The 14,442-nt window shown below is 38.5% G+C and overlaps 1 protein-coding gene across 1 annotated transcript; it reads left to right on the top strand.

Annotated features, from left to right (window-relative positions):
* The first annotated feature begins 1,277 nt into the window (after positions 1 to 1,277).
* On the top strand, positions 1,278 to 12,769 carry spsb1 (splA/ryanodine receptor domain and SOCS box containing 1). The gene is made up of 3 exons (XM_028453824.1): positions 1,278 to 1,440; positions 8,613 to 9,492; positions 11,445 to 12,769. The coding sequence occupies exons 2-3, from the start codon at positions 8,799 to 8,801 to the stop codon at positions 11,570 to 11,572; spliced, it is 822 nt and encodes a 273-aa protein (XP_028309625.1). The 5' UTR covers positions 1,278 to 1,440; positions 8,613 to 8,798; the 3' UTR covers positions 11,573 to 12,769.
* Positions 12,770 to 14,442: the final 1,673 nt, after the last annotated feature.

Raw genomic sequence — 14,442 nt, 5'->3', positions numbered from 1 at the left:
TGTGCAGACTCAGTAAAACGCTTTAAGCCTGACGCAGATTTGTAAAAGTCCACTAGATGGCAACAATGCATCATCTGGTTTAAAACGTACAGTATTTTCCCAATTCATTCTCTGACGTCACTGTTCTGTAGAAAGTGATTGCACTCTTTTCTCTTTTGTTTATGAAGAAACTGTTGTTTTGTCAATGAACAAATTTGCTGTTTAAGAGAGTCAAATGTGCATCACCATTGTTTTTGATGCAATTTTTTCCCAAGCTTTAAACATAGGTTAATTATAGCTTCAATAGCAAGATTTGTCCCACGACAATTTGTTCTTATTTACCTATTGGATTATTATGGAAAACATGTTCTTAAATATTTGTTTCAGCCAAAGAAAACTGCCAAAATGATTGACTCTTCTTTCGAAAAGTCCTATGAGAAAATGTTGTGCTAAAAATGTGTTTTCCTAAATATTTTACCGTACAAGTTGTGTTTTTGATATTGGCGAAAACCATAAAAACTTTTAATTTGTTTGTTTAAAAATTACAGCAGCTAGTCAAATTAGAAAAAAAAAATACACAAAGTATATTTTGTCAATTAAGAGACAATAAATAATTTTGTTGAAAAGTCTTGCAAAGAATTGCAAAAATGCTCTTAAAAAATTATGCGATAGTACAAATATTCCCAAATCTTTTTTTCTTAAAAGAAATGTATTTAACAATAGAAATAATAATAATGTTGTATATTTAATAGGTAATTGACAATTACATTTTTTATTAACATTTTGGTAAATCCAGAATAATTGATCGAGAAAAAGGTTTTTCATGAAATTCATTACATCATAAAAAAATAGCATTTTTTTTATTTTTTGTTTGTTCAGATAAACAACATGCCCAATAAGTTTTGTATTATTATTGACAAATATGTACAAGAATAAACAAATATGGCAATTAACAATTTACAACAAAATACCAATATTAAATGTTAAAATAAAAGAGGTAAATCAGTCATTATTCCACTAATAATGTTGTTGTATATTGTCATTGTTTTGATGCTTTTCTTTGTATGAATAAGGGACAAAGTCTTGTTATACTCTATAAATTCACACAAAAAGGAAGAAGATTTGTTGAATTTACACTTGTGTGTGTATAGAATTTACAATATAAAATGAAGAGGTTTACAATTAAATCAACTTCGTTTTGTATTATGTTCAAAATACACAATAATACATTGGCGTGTATCCTTAAAAAAAAGTGCAAGTCCTACATGTGACGCCACTTCCTCAGCGGAAGAGGCGGTCCTAATAGCAGCTGGAGCGTTGACCACGTGACTGGGGATGTTGGCGAGCAGCCATCGTCGGTTGATGTCCGGGCTTTAACCGTAAACTGGAAGAAGCACAAAACCAGCAAAGCGACGATGGAGACAGACTGAAGCCGCACTAATCTCACTTCTTCTCCACCAGGTCTGTTTCTGTCTTTAATCACTACCTTACACACACATACAGTTGTAGCCGAGCTTTCATTTGAAAAATACCTTCCACTGTGAAAACAGTGTTAGTACCGGAGCTGTTACCAGACGATTAATTTACACCGACGTGTTGCGTTTGTCGTTATCTCCGAGTGGCAACATTAGCACTGTTGTTGTAGCCCTCTTTGCTAACAGCTGCCTCGTCCTTAAACATTATTTACTCTTGATTACGGGATGACGTAAGGCCGACGTGATGTCTGCACCTGGGGTGGCGCGTGCGGGTTCCTCGAACCGGTGTAGTTTGGCTACTTTTACCACGAGTATTCGTTCATTAGCCAGGACGGTTCCGACAGGCCCACATTCTCCCATTCACAGTAAAGACACCAGTATACCTGCACTGCTTTCTTACCACAGCGGGTACAGGGGTCACCTGGTCTACAGCTGGTCCGCATCAGGGAGGGGGGAGTCCCTCTCAGCTGGGCAAACTGCGGAACCAGAGCATGTAGAGGTATGGTACAATATTTTGACGTTTAATATTTATACTTGGGATAGCCGACATGGATTTTTTTTTTCTAGGGCCGATACCAATTTTTTCAGCCTTAGCCGATCACCGATACGGACCGGCGATTATCTTGTGCCGATATTTGGAGCCGAGGCTACTTTTGCTCCCTCAATTTACGCCATAAAAATTACACAATGATGATAACAAATGGTACGAGTCGCAATTAAAAAAACATTTATTGAAATCAACAAAGATGAGGTTGAATGACAAGTAAAAAAAAATATTTAACAAATATTAAAAACAGCTGATGTAGAACAAGAACCGATGAAAAATATTTTTGCTCTCTTTACTTAATGCGGATCGACGAATGCAGCAGCTCGCATCGGCCATTGCCGATATATGTAAAAAACACAAAACGGCTGATAATATTGGCCGGCCGATGTATCGGTTTATCACTAGATAACATATATCACCAGAAAGACATGATCAATACCCTTTGTCAATTCATGATAATAATAATTTATGTGTCAAACTCAAAGCCTGTGGACCAAATTCGGCCCACCAGGCATGAGATGAATAGAAATAAATCTACTCACAAGACACTAAATACAGTTTTATTCCAGTTTACAAAATGTGATTTAAAATGTCTTTTCACTGATTTATTGCATCGTTATGCTCTATAGTTTTAAAGAATTCTGAGCAAAATGTTGTAGTTGGACAAAGGGGGTACTTGGATTCAGAATGAAGAGAAAGCGGATAAGTATAATTGCGCTTTGAACGTGTTTCCATTGAAAGTTGTTTTGGGCTGAAGCCTCCATGAAATCTCATCCCGCGAGACTTCGCTGCAGAAAGATGGACTCTCCAAACGTCCTTATAACACTCTGTATTCCTTTGTTGTTTCACATCTAATGTGGCAGTAATACTTCTGTTTACACGTATCGTGCCATGTTTTCTCGGAGACAGGTGGTCAGGTATGTCATGTTCCGTGATGTGTAATTTGTGGAAAAAGTGTTTCCTTAGCGCTTTTGCAACACATTTCAGTATTGTAACGTCTGAAATACCTCTCCATGAAAGCATAAATACTTTTTCGCGATACTTGAGTGTTCTGCTGCTAACACAAAATAAGAACGCAACATTACCGTAATCCACATTCTGCATTGAGATGTATCGTAATACGATTATTTTCAACACCCCAGGTGCGCACACACTCCCTCCTGTGTCCACCAACCCACTGAAGCAAACAAATGCTCGACTCAGGCCCTGAGGTGTGTGGGGCACATATGAGTAAGCCTGTGAAAGAGGTTGACTTTCAATCGCAAAGTTTAAAACTGTGCCTGTTTTGGAGAGAGGATTAAAACATAGTCTATGCACTCGCACCAATGCGACCAGATTAAATTCTTACTCGCACACGCTGGAAAAAAAGGATACACATGCGACCATTTTGGTTGCAATGTCTAGCCCTCCTTACTCTGGGTCCTGGAGAAGAACCATTAGGACCAGTGTTTCCTGAACTGGATTTTTGTTTGTCCCAAATAAGCCGATATCTGATTTGAGTAAGAGTCGCAAGATTGTTGAAAGTATTAAACACAGATTAGATTTTAATTTAGATGTAAGGAAAATGTAATTTAATAATAATATTTTTTTATAATTTCCACATTAACGGAATCGGAGTCACGGAATCAACCAACAAAAACTGAATCCACCGTTGAATGCTGAAATTGATAGACTGTGAACTGAACATAGTCATCATGAGGCAAAGGACGTGTAACTGTTTCCGGGGAGGCTCATTCGGTGCGCCGCCCACTTCTCCTTCCGTCCTGGCCGCTTCAACATGTGGAAGCGTCCACCCTAAACACCGTCTAAACTGCCAAAAACTACGCAACTTATTGCTCACTCCAAAAAAATACAGAGCCCACCAGGAATTGTAGTCTGAAGCATTGTAGGTTCATGACAACTTCTAATACTGCTCCTAGTGGTGAAATAACTGATACATCCTTGTATCTATTTATTTTGTCGAATCATTATGGTCTGGAATGACGTCATCAGGATCATTTAATTTAGGTTAATTTAAATTAAGTTGATCAAAACTTAATCAATAAACCTGCTCAGAATTAGTAAACCATTGATCCCTGACTGAGGGTGACATTAATGCTGCTCTCCTCCATCTTCATATGACATATGATTATAATTACTAGCTTACACATGGTTTTAAATTACATTTTTATTTTTGACATACATTTTTGGTAAAGTATGGTTAATAAAGTTTTGAGCCTGATGGTATATAAATATCTGCCTCCCATTCTACTTACTGCTTTAGAAAGTCAGCTTTGTGTCACTTTCAATGTTTTGTGCGTCAGATGTATTTTAACTTGTATCACCCTAATGGTTGATTTCATTTAACATCCCACCTATTTTCTCACACCGGTTTCTTATATTACATTAACATAACTTCAAACTGACTCCCACGCAAACTAGAAAAAAATACTAATGGCAAACAAATTAGGTCAGTGGGCAGAGACTTACTGAAGTTGTCATGTCAGCACCTTCCTTCACCTGTGTTTTTCATCAACCACCACACTGAGTTTCTCTTCACCTTTTACCCAGATTTACAGTACAGTGTGTCCTAAATTCTGGGATCTGTTGACTTTAAAGTTTCAGTTCACTGAACAATCTAACTTTACTTAGACCATCATGTTCTTTGCAGTGTCGTCTTAGCTTTGTACGTTTTTAAAGCCACTAGTTATTCAATTCTCACAAAGGCAAACTTTCTTTTTTTTCTTTTATTTTTTACTTGTATACAGTAGTACTATCTAGTAAGATATTATGTCCTTTCTCAAATAATTTCACCATCAAGTGGCAGCATTTTACACCATCTAAAAGAGATCTACCAACTGTAAATAGCTTTATAAGTTAAGTTTGAAAAAAAAAAAAAAAACAATCACCCTTTTAGGTGTAAATGAGACTGACAAAACAATGTCAGCCCATCCAATATAGCTGTATAATATCTGTGTGAAGCCCATTAGGTTTGTACATATGTCTTGTTGTCAATAAAAAATAAATAATTAAATGATGGAAGCTAGATGTAGTCAATGATAATCTTTTTGTCAATATAATACATTTGTTTTCACATGAAAACGTTTAGGGTCAGGTAGGGTTGATATGAATTGAGCGTCTCAGTAGAAACATGCGTATCCTTGGTTCTGCATGTCTTTTGAGTGCATTCCCTTGCATCTTAATCAGCTCCAACTTATCCAGGGGGCCCACAAACCCTAACCAGTCCAAGCCCAGATCCCGGTCCAACTCCGTCACTGTACCAACCACTTTTTTATTTGAATAATGGGTGTTTGTTCTGCCGTCCAAGGTAAATATTGGTAGACTATACTTGTTCTGTTAGTTTAGATCTTCTTTTCTGCATGTTGTGTGTTAAATGGGGCCCTCTTACTGCACGAAGGAGGGGACACTGAAGTCTTGGCTCAAAGAGTGTGCAAATTGACATGTTTTACTCTCCCAAAAGGCTGGACAGCCATTGTCATGATTGTTTACATTCATATGATGGCCACCCGCGGCTTGCTTTTTCTTCACTTGTGTTTTCCAATCACTGAGGAGACGTGACCCATTTAAATGCTTGTTTACTTGCATTAGAAAAAGAGCCAAAGCACTGCTCAATGAACTCTTGTCTACAATTCAATTAGAGTGGCCTTCCCAGTAGCACAATTTTCCACATTACACAATGCTCTCTTCAGCCTCACTGCAGTGCAGGCAGAAACAAGATGACCAAAGAGCAGCAGTTGTAGCACCTGCATTAACACAAGGTCATAGTTTGTTTTCAGTTAAGGACCTCTACTTTAAATCTGTGGAATCGAGAAAAATACAAAAATAATATATTACCATAAACTGGCACTTAAATCATTCAGAAACATGTTTTAAATGTTTAGAGTGAATACAATAAGAGCTGTTTAGTGTAGAGCTGCAACTAACAATTATTTTTATCAACAAGTTGGACTGCTAATTTAACGCATCTGCTTAAATCTTTGGTAACAAACTGATTAGTGTGGTTAATGCGCAGAAACGCCACTGAACTAGCGTTAGCTAAGCAATAGGCTTGATCAGTAATACCGTATATGGCGGGGTCATAAAAATGGCAACAGTATCAGTTTCAATACCGTCATTAAAAAAAAAAAATGCAATACACTTCCCCGTGACTGTGCAGGGTTCGCCACACACGTGTCAGAGAGTGAGTGAGAACAGTTAACCAAGATAAGCTTATTCAAGTTGAATTATTTCTATAGTGATGGTCAGTTCAGAGCGGCAGTCAGCAGGGATCACAGCCCCCTCTGTGTGCTTATGGCGGAGAGGAGCTGACGGCAGCAGCAGCTGGGACAGTATAACTACAGTGATACGTACATTAATGTCAGAGTCTCTAAAACACCAGAAAAATTATTCCAATTACACAAGTTAAAGTTCATACATTTGTCACTACTATATTGAGAAAGTCACTAAGAGTGTTTAGAAATTATACCGGTAAGGGAGGATCGGTTTCAGTTTAGAAATGGAGCGGAGAGAGGATTCTACGAATTGCAGCTTTATCTTTTTAAATAAGTCTACATTCTGAGTGAACTCATTGTTTAGTAACTCCGTAAGTTGTACATTTAAACCGTATAAGTGGCGCTGTTAATGAGTGCCATGAACATACGGCCGGAGTGAGAAGGAAAATAAGTGAGCAGTCCTCTCCGCTGTCACTCAGCTTTGTAAACACACACACACATTTGCATTCGGTCTGAATGCACCCTGAGCCTTGCGTCATATTTTTTAATTAGTCACGGTAATACCGTATACCGCAGTAAAATAGGGAGTATAACGGTAAATTCTGTCATATTCCATTTTTACTTGCTTTATTTATTTTTTAAGCTTAATATTGCCATTTAAGGAAGTTAATTCCATCTTTTCAGTTCATTTTCCATGATCAAGGAAAATCTGGGCCCTACATCTGCTGCTGAACTCTTTGTAATAGATCTATATGTTGTGTAGCCCCTGTCAATTGATCAGGCGCCGTTGTAAAAGTGTATCACTGACATGTTTTCCAGGGCAGCTGTTGTCATACAACAGAGTACAGCAATGTCCTTCTTTTGATCGTCTAATCGCATAAATCCAATTTGCAAGGCACAGTTAAATCATGTGCTTGTTTTTGACTTTTTTATGACCAAAATAATCAACCCAGTATGTTTCCTTGAGGAGTCCTGGGCTTTACTTTGAAATCTGCCCTCTTGTAGTTGAATGTTTTGGCAGGAAAGAAGCTGTCCCCAATGATGCAGCTTTTAAAGCCAAAAATTTTTTTTTTTTATATACCTTTTTTTGTTCAAAAGTCTTTAGTTTATTAATGGGAGAAATGTATTTTATAGAAGAGGGTTTGGAACCTCGGCTTTTTTATTCATTTGTTGCTCCATCGGGCTTTGAAACTGTTCAAAGTGCTGTTTGGAAATGTGTTGTAATCCTGATTGTTTTAAAAACTAAATGAGATACTTGAATGCATAACACTTACTGTAGACCAGGGGTATTCAACTCCAGTCCTCCAGAGCTGTATTCCTGAGACTTTTAGATGTGTCCCTGCTCCAACACACCTGGTTGAAACCAATATGTTGTCATCAAGCTCTGCAGAAGCATGACAACGAGCATTCATTTGATTCAGGTGAGTATGAGCAGGGACACATCTAAAAGTTTCAGGAATCCGGCCCTCGAGGACTCAAGTTGAATACCCCTACTGTAGACTATTTGCAAAAAAAAATAATCTAAACTGCTATTGATTTGATGATTCAGTGATTTCATAGTAGAACTACACAACTACATCTCTTTTTACTGCTCTATATCTATTTCTGCTTGTAACGTCACTTGTATTTGGTTTGAGATAACTTAAGGTTAAAATTAAATTTGCAGACTGGCAACTAATGTCCTGATGTTGCTTGTCTGGAGGCTAATTTTTCTTTGGTGCAAAAGTAGATGAGTAATGAACACCTCCTCAAACCATGTAAAACTGTGATTCTCGACTCAGTAAAAAGAAAATAAATCTGCATTTGAATATAATTTAGATTTATGTCAGTGAGTTTTTATGAGCATAAGCTACATTTCAAATGAACGTTCTGTGTTCATGACCATGTTATGTTGAAGTATTGTGGTCCAGCTCTGCGTTGAGAGAGTATATCCTTTTTTTTTCATGCGTGAGTATATCCTAACAATCTTTGAAATTAGGAATATTGTCACTTGTTTTATAGTGTCTGATGTTAGGCTCTTACATTTGGGTTTATTTCACAGATTTTATACCTCCATGGAGTTTATTGCCTTTTTGTAATTTTTATTTCCTTATCACATTACTACTAATGACATTTTGAGCATGCTGAACATTGCTGCAGCTGTCAGGAAAATTTGGATACATTACAACCCAATGAACTAAGTTCAAATGCTGGGTGGATTATTAGATAAATGCATACCTTTCCTGTACTGTAATAATTCCAGTAAGTGTTTTGATTAAATTAAAGCTGTCATAACAAGTCCTCATTATTGTGCTCAAAGACATGATAATCCCACTTGTCTGATTCTGAACTCACTGAACTTTTGCTTTAAAAAAAAATGCACTAGGACTGAGTTCATTTTTGCTTTCTTTGTTTTAAAAGGTAAAGGGAGCTCTCAAAAACCTTGGTCCAACCTCTACTAACTGACACAGAAGTACAAAGCTGCTTTCTAGGACACAGGACCAGAGTGGAGGAAAGGATTTGAGGCTGAACTCTCTCCCCCCAGTTATTCTTCAGGAGGGGGGAGGTTAAAAGGAGAAAACGGGAGCTCTAAGAACCACCTGGAGTATGGGGCAGAAAGTCCCAGGTGGCATTAAAACCATTGATATGAGGGATCCAGCGTTCAGCCCCCTGAAGTTGGAGCTACAAGCCCTTAGTCACACCAAACCTTCTCGACTGGATCTGTTGCTGGACATGCCGCCTGCTAACCTGGACTCCCAAGTCCAGCATTCGTGGAACAGTGACGATCGCTCGCTAAACATATTTGTCAAGGATGACAACAAGCTGGTGTTTCATCGACACCCCGTGGCACAAAGCACCGATGCCATCCGTGGACGTGTCGGCTACACCAGGGGATTGCATGTGTGGGAGATCAATTGGGCCATGCGTCAGAGGGGCACGCACGCCGTGGTAGGAGTGGCCACTAGCGACGCCCCTCTGCACTCTGTGGGCTACACAGCTTTGGTAGGAAGCAATGCTGAATCCTGGGGCTGGGACCTGTGCAGGAGTAAGCTCTACCATGATGGCAAGAACCACCCTGGAAAAACCTACCCAAACTTCCTGGAACCAGATGACATCTTCATTATTCCAGACTCCCTCCTAGTAGTGTTGGACATGGACGAAGGGACGTTAGGTTACATTGTGGACGGACATTATTTAGGGGTGGCCTTCAGAGGGCTTAAGGGCAGGAAGCTCTACCCAGTAGTGAGTGCAGTGTGGGGACACTGTGAAATACGGATCCGGTACATAAATGGACTTGATCGTAAGTATAAACTTTAAAATGTCTTAACCTGCTATCATCAGCAGTACTGCAGTAAGTGCTGTTTCTTCTTTTTACTGCTGAAAATTATATCCACACTGTACCATCTGAGTTATAGCATCAAAAACAAGCAGCTTTGTAACCAACAGGGGTTTTCTTGTCACTTTGGAGCGATTTAAAAGTTGCGCTGTGATCACAAACCGATCCAAATCAAGGCCCCAGATTTGGACTACACCCAAAGATTCCAGTCTTTCTGCAATATATTCCATCAAGAACGATACGTGAACAAACGCCCTTTTGACCTTTTCAGAGTGAGCGATATGAACAGTAAACAGTCCATTTTTGAAAAATAGATAAGTGATATCATGTTGGTGTTTGAGGAGGACTCTGTATACCTATTTTAACGTACATCCTTACAAAACTTTAATAATCATAGCGCCCTATATCTCAATATTCCTTCACAAATTCCATTGCCATGTATAAAACAAAATCTTTCCCTTTTTCTTTTAAACCAATTAAAACAACTGTTTTTAGTATTTTTCAGAAATACTGTCTGTATGATCTTTTTTTCAGTATTCAATCCATATGTGGGAGACAGAGTTGGGGTCAATTACATTTTTCAGTTGCATTACTTTTTCAGTTACTCTCTTATGATAATGGGTCCTAAATCAGTTGTAAAATACACTAAAAACAAATATCTACCATAATTTCCGGACTATAAGCCGCTACTTTTTTCTCACACTTTGAACTCTGCGGCTTAAACAATGACGTGGCTAAATTGTGGATTTTTCCCAGTTTTATGTTAACATTAAATCATTCTTGCTCGCTCGGAATCATTCTGATCACTCATTTTGTCATGATACACACTGTCTTATCATAGCAACGACGATCTGTCTCTCTGTCAGAGAGACAGAGCGAGTGCCTGCTGCAAGGTTCAGGTTAAACAGCATAAAGTTGTTGAATCACCGCGTTAGGTTTGTTCAATGTTGATTGGTGCTCTGGACTCTGAGGCTGATGGAGACGCTTCCGTAAGAAGGGAGGACAGACGGAGTAGAGATCAGAACAGACTATATCAGGGCTGTTCTGATCTCTGTTCCGTCTACAGTAAAAGTCAGCCAGTTTGTAATAGTTGCAGAACAGCATGAAGTTACCAAATCACCACGTTGGATTTGTTCAGAAGCGATCGCGTCCGTATTCTGACTCAGAGTCCGACTCGCTGTGATCACTCTGCGGTAGTTCACGGTAAGAACAGCGTATGAAGCGGTGTATCAGTCTGGTTCCGGTAAAAAGTGACCATAAAGAGCTGTAAATGGACTGATATGTAGACGTGGGGCAGTGAGAAGGTGACTCCATGTAGTAAAGGAAACCTATCAGTTGAAACACAAACATTTCCCTGCAACCTAACATGAGTACAGCAGCCTGCCTAACTGCTTGTTCTGATTGGCCGAGTTGTCTGAAGCCAATAGGGTGCGGCCTAGGTTGGGCTGCGGCATTTGTGTGGATTTATTAGAAAATTGCTAAATTATTGTAATGTGGCTAATAAAACTGTGCGCTTTATAGCCCGGAAATTACGGTATCATCTAATTTCTTTCCTATCTATTGGTTTCCGGATTAGGCTTCCTAATCAATGAAAATATAGGTTTTAACATTTTTGGTGTGGGCGTCTGGGCCTTTTTTGTCTCAGTATACCCCTAGATTTCAATTTTTTTAATGGTAAAATGTGGGAAAGCTTAATATGAATCATATTTTAATTAACAACAAATGTGTAGAACTGTATATAAAACTGTAACATGGTTCCCAGTTTAGTGTTGAATTATAAATATACTAAAGCTGTAAGCAGCGATGAATGCTGCTAAGATCTGAATGCTTATTGACACACAACTGAAATTATATTTTATCATTGTAAGTTACTAACTTGTACCCCTCTTTTTTTCTTGCCCACTCGTCACACACAGCTGAGCCGCTCTCTCTGATGGAACTGTGTAGGCGTTCAGTGCGAGTGGCGTTAGGAAGAGATCGCCTGAGTGAGATTCATAGACTTCCTCTACCGGCTTCCCTCAAGAACTACCTGCTCTACCAATGATGCTGCTGGCACTCACCGCACACACGGCGCTCCCCAGTAATTTCTTTGTCTCACGTTTCCCTCTGGTATTAAGTCTTGGGTTGAAACCAGTTTGACAGCATTGCTCAAACCTCCAGGACCAACTCAGCCTAGTTGAGGATACATGTACGCTCTTGCGTCAGCGGATGAACTTCTGTGTTTCTTATCCACCTTTTTTTAGACTCTTTACAATTGTATTCTCTAACCTCTGGAAAAGAAAAAAAAAAATCAGGAATCAATGAGCACTATGCACTCCGATCGTTCCAGTGGGACTCCAAGCCGGTGCTCTAGCTTCAGTCAATAAGTCAGCACCTCTGCTTTGAATCCAGCTGAATTTGCACATCTGTCGGGTAACATTCATCATTTAAATGCTATCAAACTAAAAACAAACAAACCTATGTGATAAAATGTTTTTAAATGTTCACTGCCAGTATCTGGCCACTAGGTGGCAGCACACACAGGACAACCAGTAGGTCCAGCATTAAGCTTTATAACATAGTTTTTAATTTTCTCAGTTTTTAGACATGAAAAGATAAACATAAGAAGCTTTTTTCACACAGATGATCTGCTGACCATGCTAGAGAGGAGTCTAGTGCAGTGTGAAAGTGCTGTGATGCTCGCTGCACACTCAGGTACCCAAAACACAAGTAATGTCACATCTGACAGGAACACGATCAGCAGAATTAGCAATGGAAAGATGTCACTGTGATTAATTGTAGCATGCAACTGTGGGACGTCTTGCTCATTGTAAACTCTCGGTCACTCCCTTCACTTCTGCTTTTTGTTGTATAGTTTTCATTGTCCTTCCCCTAGTTTCTCCACCCACAGACGTCACTGGTAGGTACGTATTTCACCAGTGAGTAGCACACAGCTGGTGAAAGCTGAAAATCATTTATTCAACTTTTAATTGTGTAATTTCTATGAAGAATCGGTACAAACCTTCTCACTGGGGGGAAAATAGACAATCCACAATGTGCTGCACAAAAATAAACCACATATTAAAACCATGTCAGATCATAAAGAAGTTAATTTTAGTGTTTTTAAATGTCCACATGTTCAGCAGCAGCAGCTGAAGGTGAACACAATGTGCTGTCTTACCTTTCCCTGCTTGCCGCTTCCTGTTTTGTTTGTACTTGTTATAGAATTGTTTAAGTATTAATTAAAGATTGTTTCAAATTATGCCTTGTATCAAGACTGCTTTGTCAATGCTCTCAGAAGGTTATTGTGCAAAATACGTAGGTGAACGCTGTGTGTTTTGATCTCTCGCTTAGGTTGGAATTATACCTAATCTTATAAGCATGAGAAAAGAAACAAGTAACTAAAAAAATTAAAACAAAAAACCCTCTTAGATCATGGTTGTTCAACTCGAGGCCTGGGGGCCAAATTTGGCCCTTTGGTTATCCAATTCGGCCCACAGAAGAAAGCAAAGTGACTAGTGACTTAGTAATTATATAACTGAAACTTCAGCATATTTGCAGGGGCTTACAGTTTTCCAGGTGTTTATTTAGCATGATGGTAGTCATTTTTAATGTTAAACTGTTTTTCTTTTCTTGCTTTTTTCTCCAAATTATTACATAACATTTCCCTAAATTAAGTAGAAATTGGTCATAAAATCAAAAATATTTAAAGTGAAGATCCTGTTTGGAGTGATATGTTACTTAACGCTTGGATAATGTTGGTTTCTTAAATATTTTGTGTACATAAAAGTGCAAAGTAGGGCACAAATATGTTGAAATAACTTGTTTTCGTGCTTATCATTTGTGGCCCACTTCAGATAAAACCGCTCCTTTTTTGGCCCCTGAACTAAAGTGAGTTTGACACCCCTGCCCTAGATACTTGGGTAGTATTTTTTACAATACAAATATCTAATATTCATGTTGGTGGCTGGTTGGGCATATATTTTATTAATTTTAGATGTCTCCACTCACTTTCATCCATCAATCCCAGATCTCACCTTTTATTTCTTAATTTCAGCTTGCAGCATACTTAAGAAACATGCTATATTGCTTAACTTCAGTTTAAGAGACTTTTGCATTCTAGGGCAAAGTCACACTGCCGTGACTACAGGGACATGTTGCAATAACTAGACTTTGTTCACATTATGAGTCACATTTTTTCACAGGAAACATAACGTCACTAATCTGGATAAGATATTTTATCATGAGGGGCGAGAAACCATAACATCTGTGCAACTTTTCAAGAAAACACAAACATGTTTGCGTTGCACCCTGCAGCAACAAGGCAATTAAAGACCTTGCGTAAAGCAGGCTAGCATAGTGATGAGGCCTTTACCGAATGTCAGGAGGACAATAGCATAATACATGTTCAATAAACCGATTTTATGACATATTGATAAATTAACTGTACCTTAAAATTGAGGTCATGCTGTAGTTGTCTGTCTGTGTGGTTCCTGGATTTGAAGATGACCATTTGCAACAAAATTACAAGATTATAGTAATCTATAAACTAGTAGACAAACAGTAGGTGTAGATTACATGTTCTCTGCTTCAGCTTCTGAAATCATGGGGATTCAGACCAAAGCTGGAAACAAGTGATAAATCCTGTGATTTGGTCAACACATAAAACACATTCTTGTGAAATTATGGAGATAGTGTTCATGGCTGCTGGGAAAAGCCCATTCCAAAAGAGGAAGCAAACAAAAAATGTTCTTGGAATTATTTATTGGACACCACTAAATAAATAGAGTGCATTGCCTAATTCAAAGGTGTTAAACTAATTGTAGTTCTGGGGCCAAATACGGAGCAGTTTATCTGGGCTGCAGATTTTAGGAGGCAAAATAAGTAATTTAGGCATTATTTGTTATTATTTCTAACTTGCACTTCCACTTATGA

The sequence above is a fragment of the Gouania willdenowi genome, chromosome 7, assembly GCF_900634775.1.
Source record: "Gouania willdenowi chromosome 7, fGouWil2.1, whole genome shotgun sequence".
Lineage (NCBI taxonomy): Eukaryota > Metazoa > Chordata > Actinopteri > Blenniiformes > Gobiesocidae > Gouania > Gouania willdenowi.
This window is presented reverse-complemented; position numbering and strand designations above follow the sequence as displayed.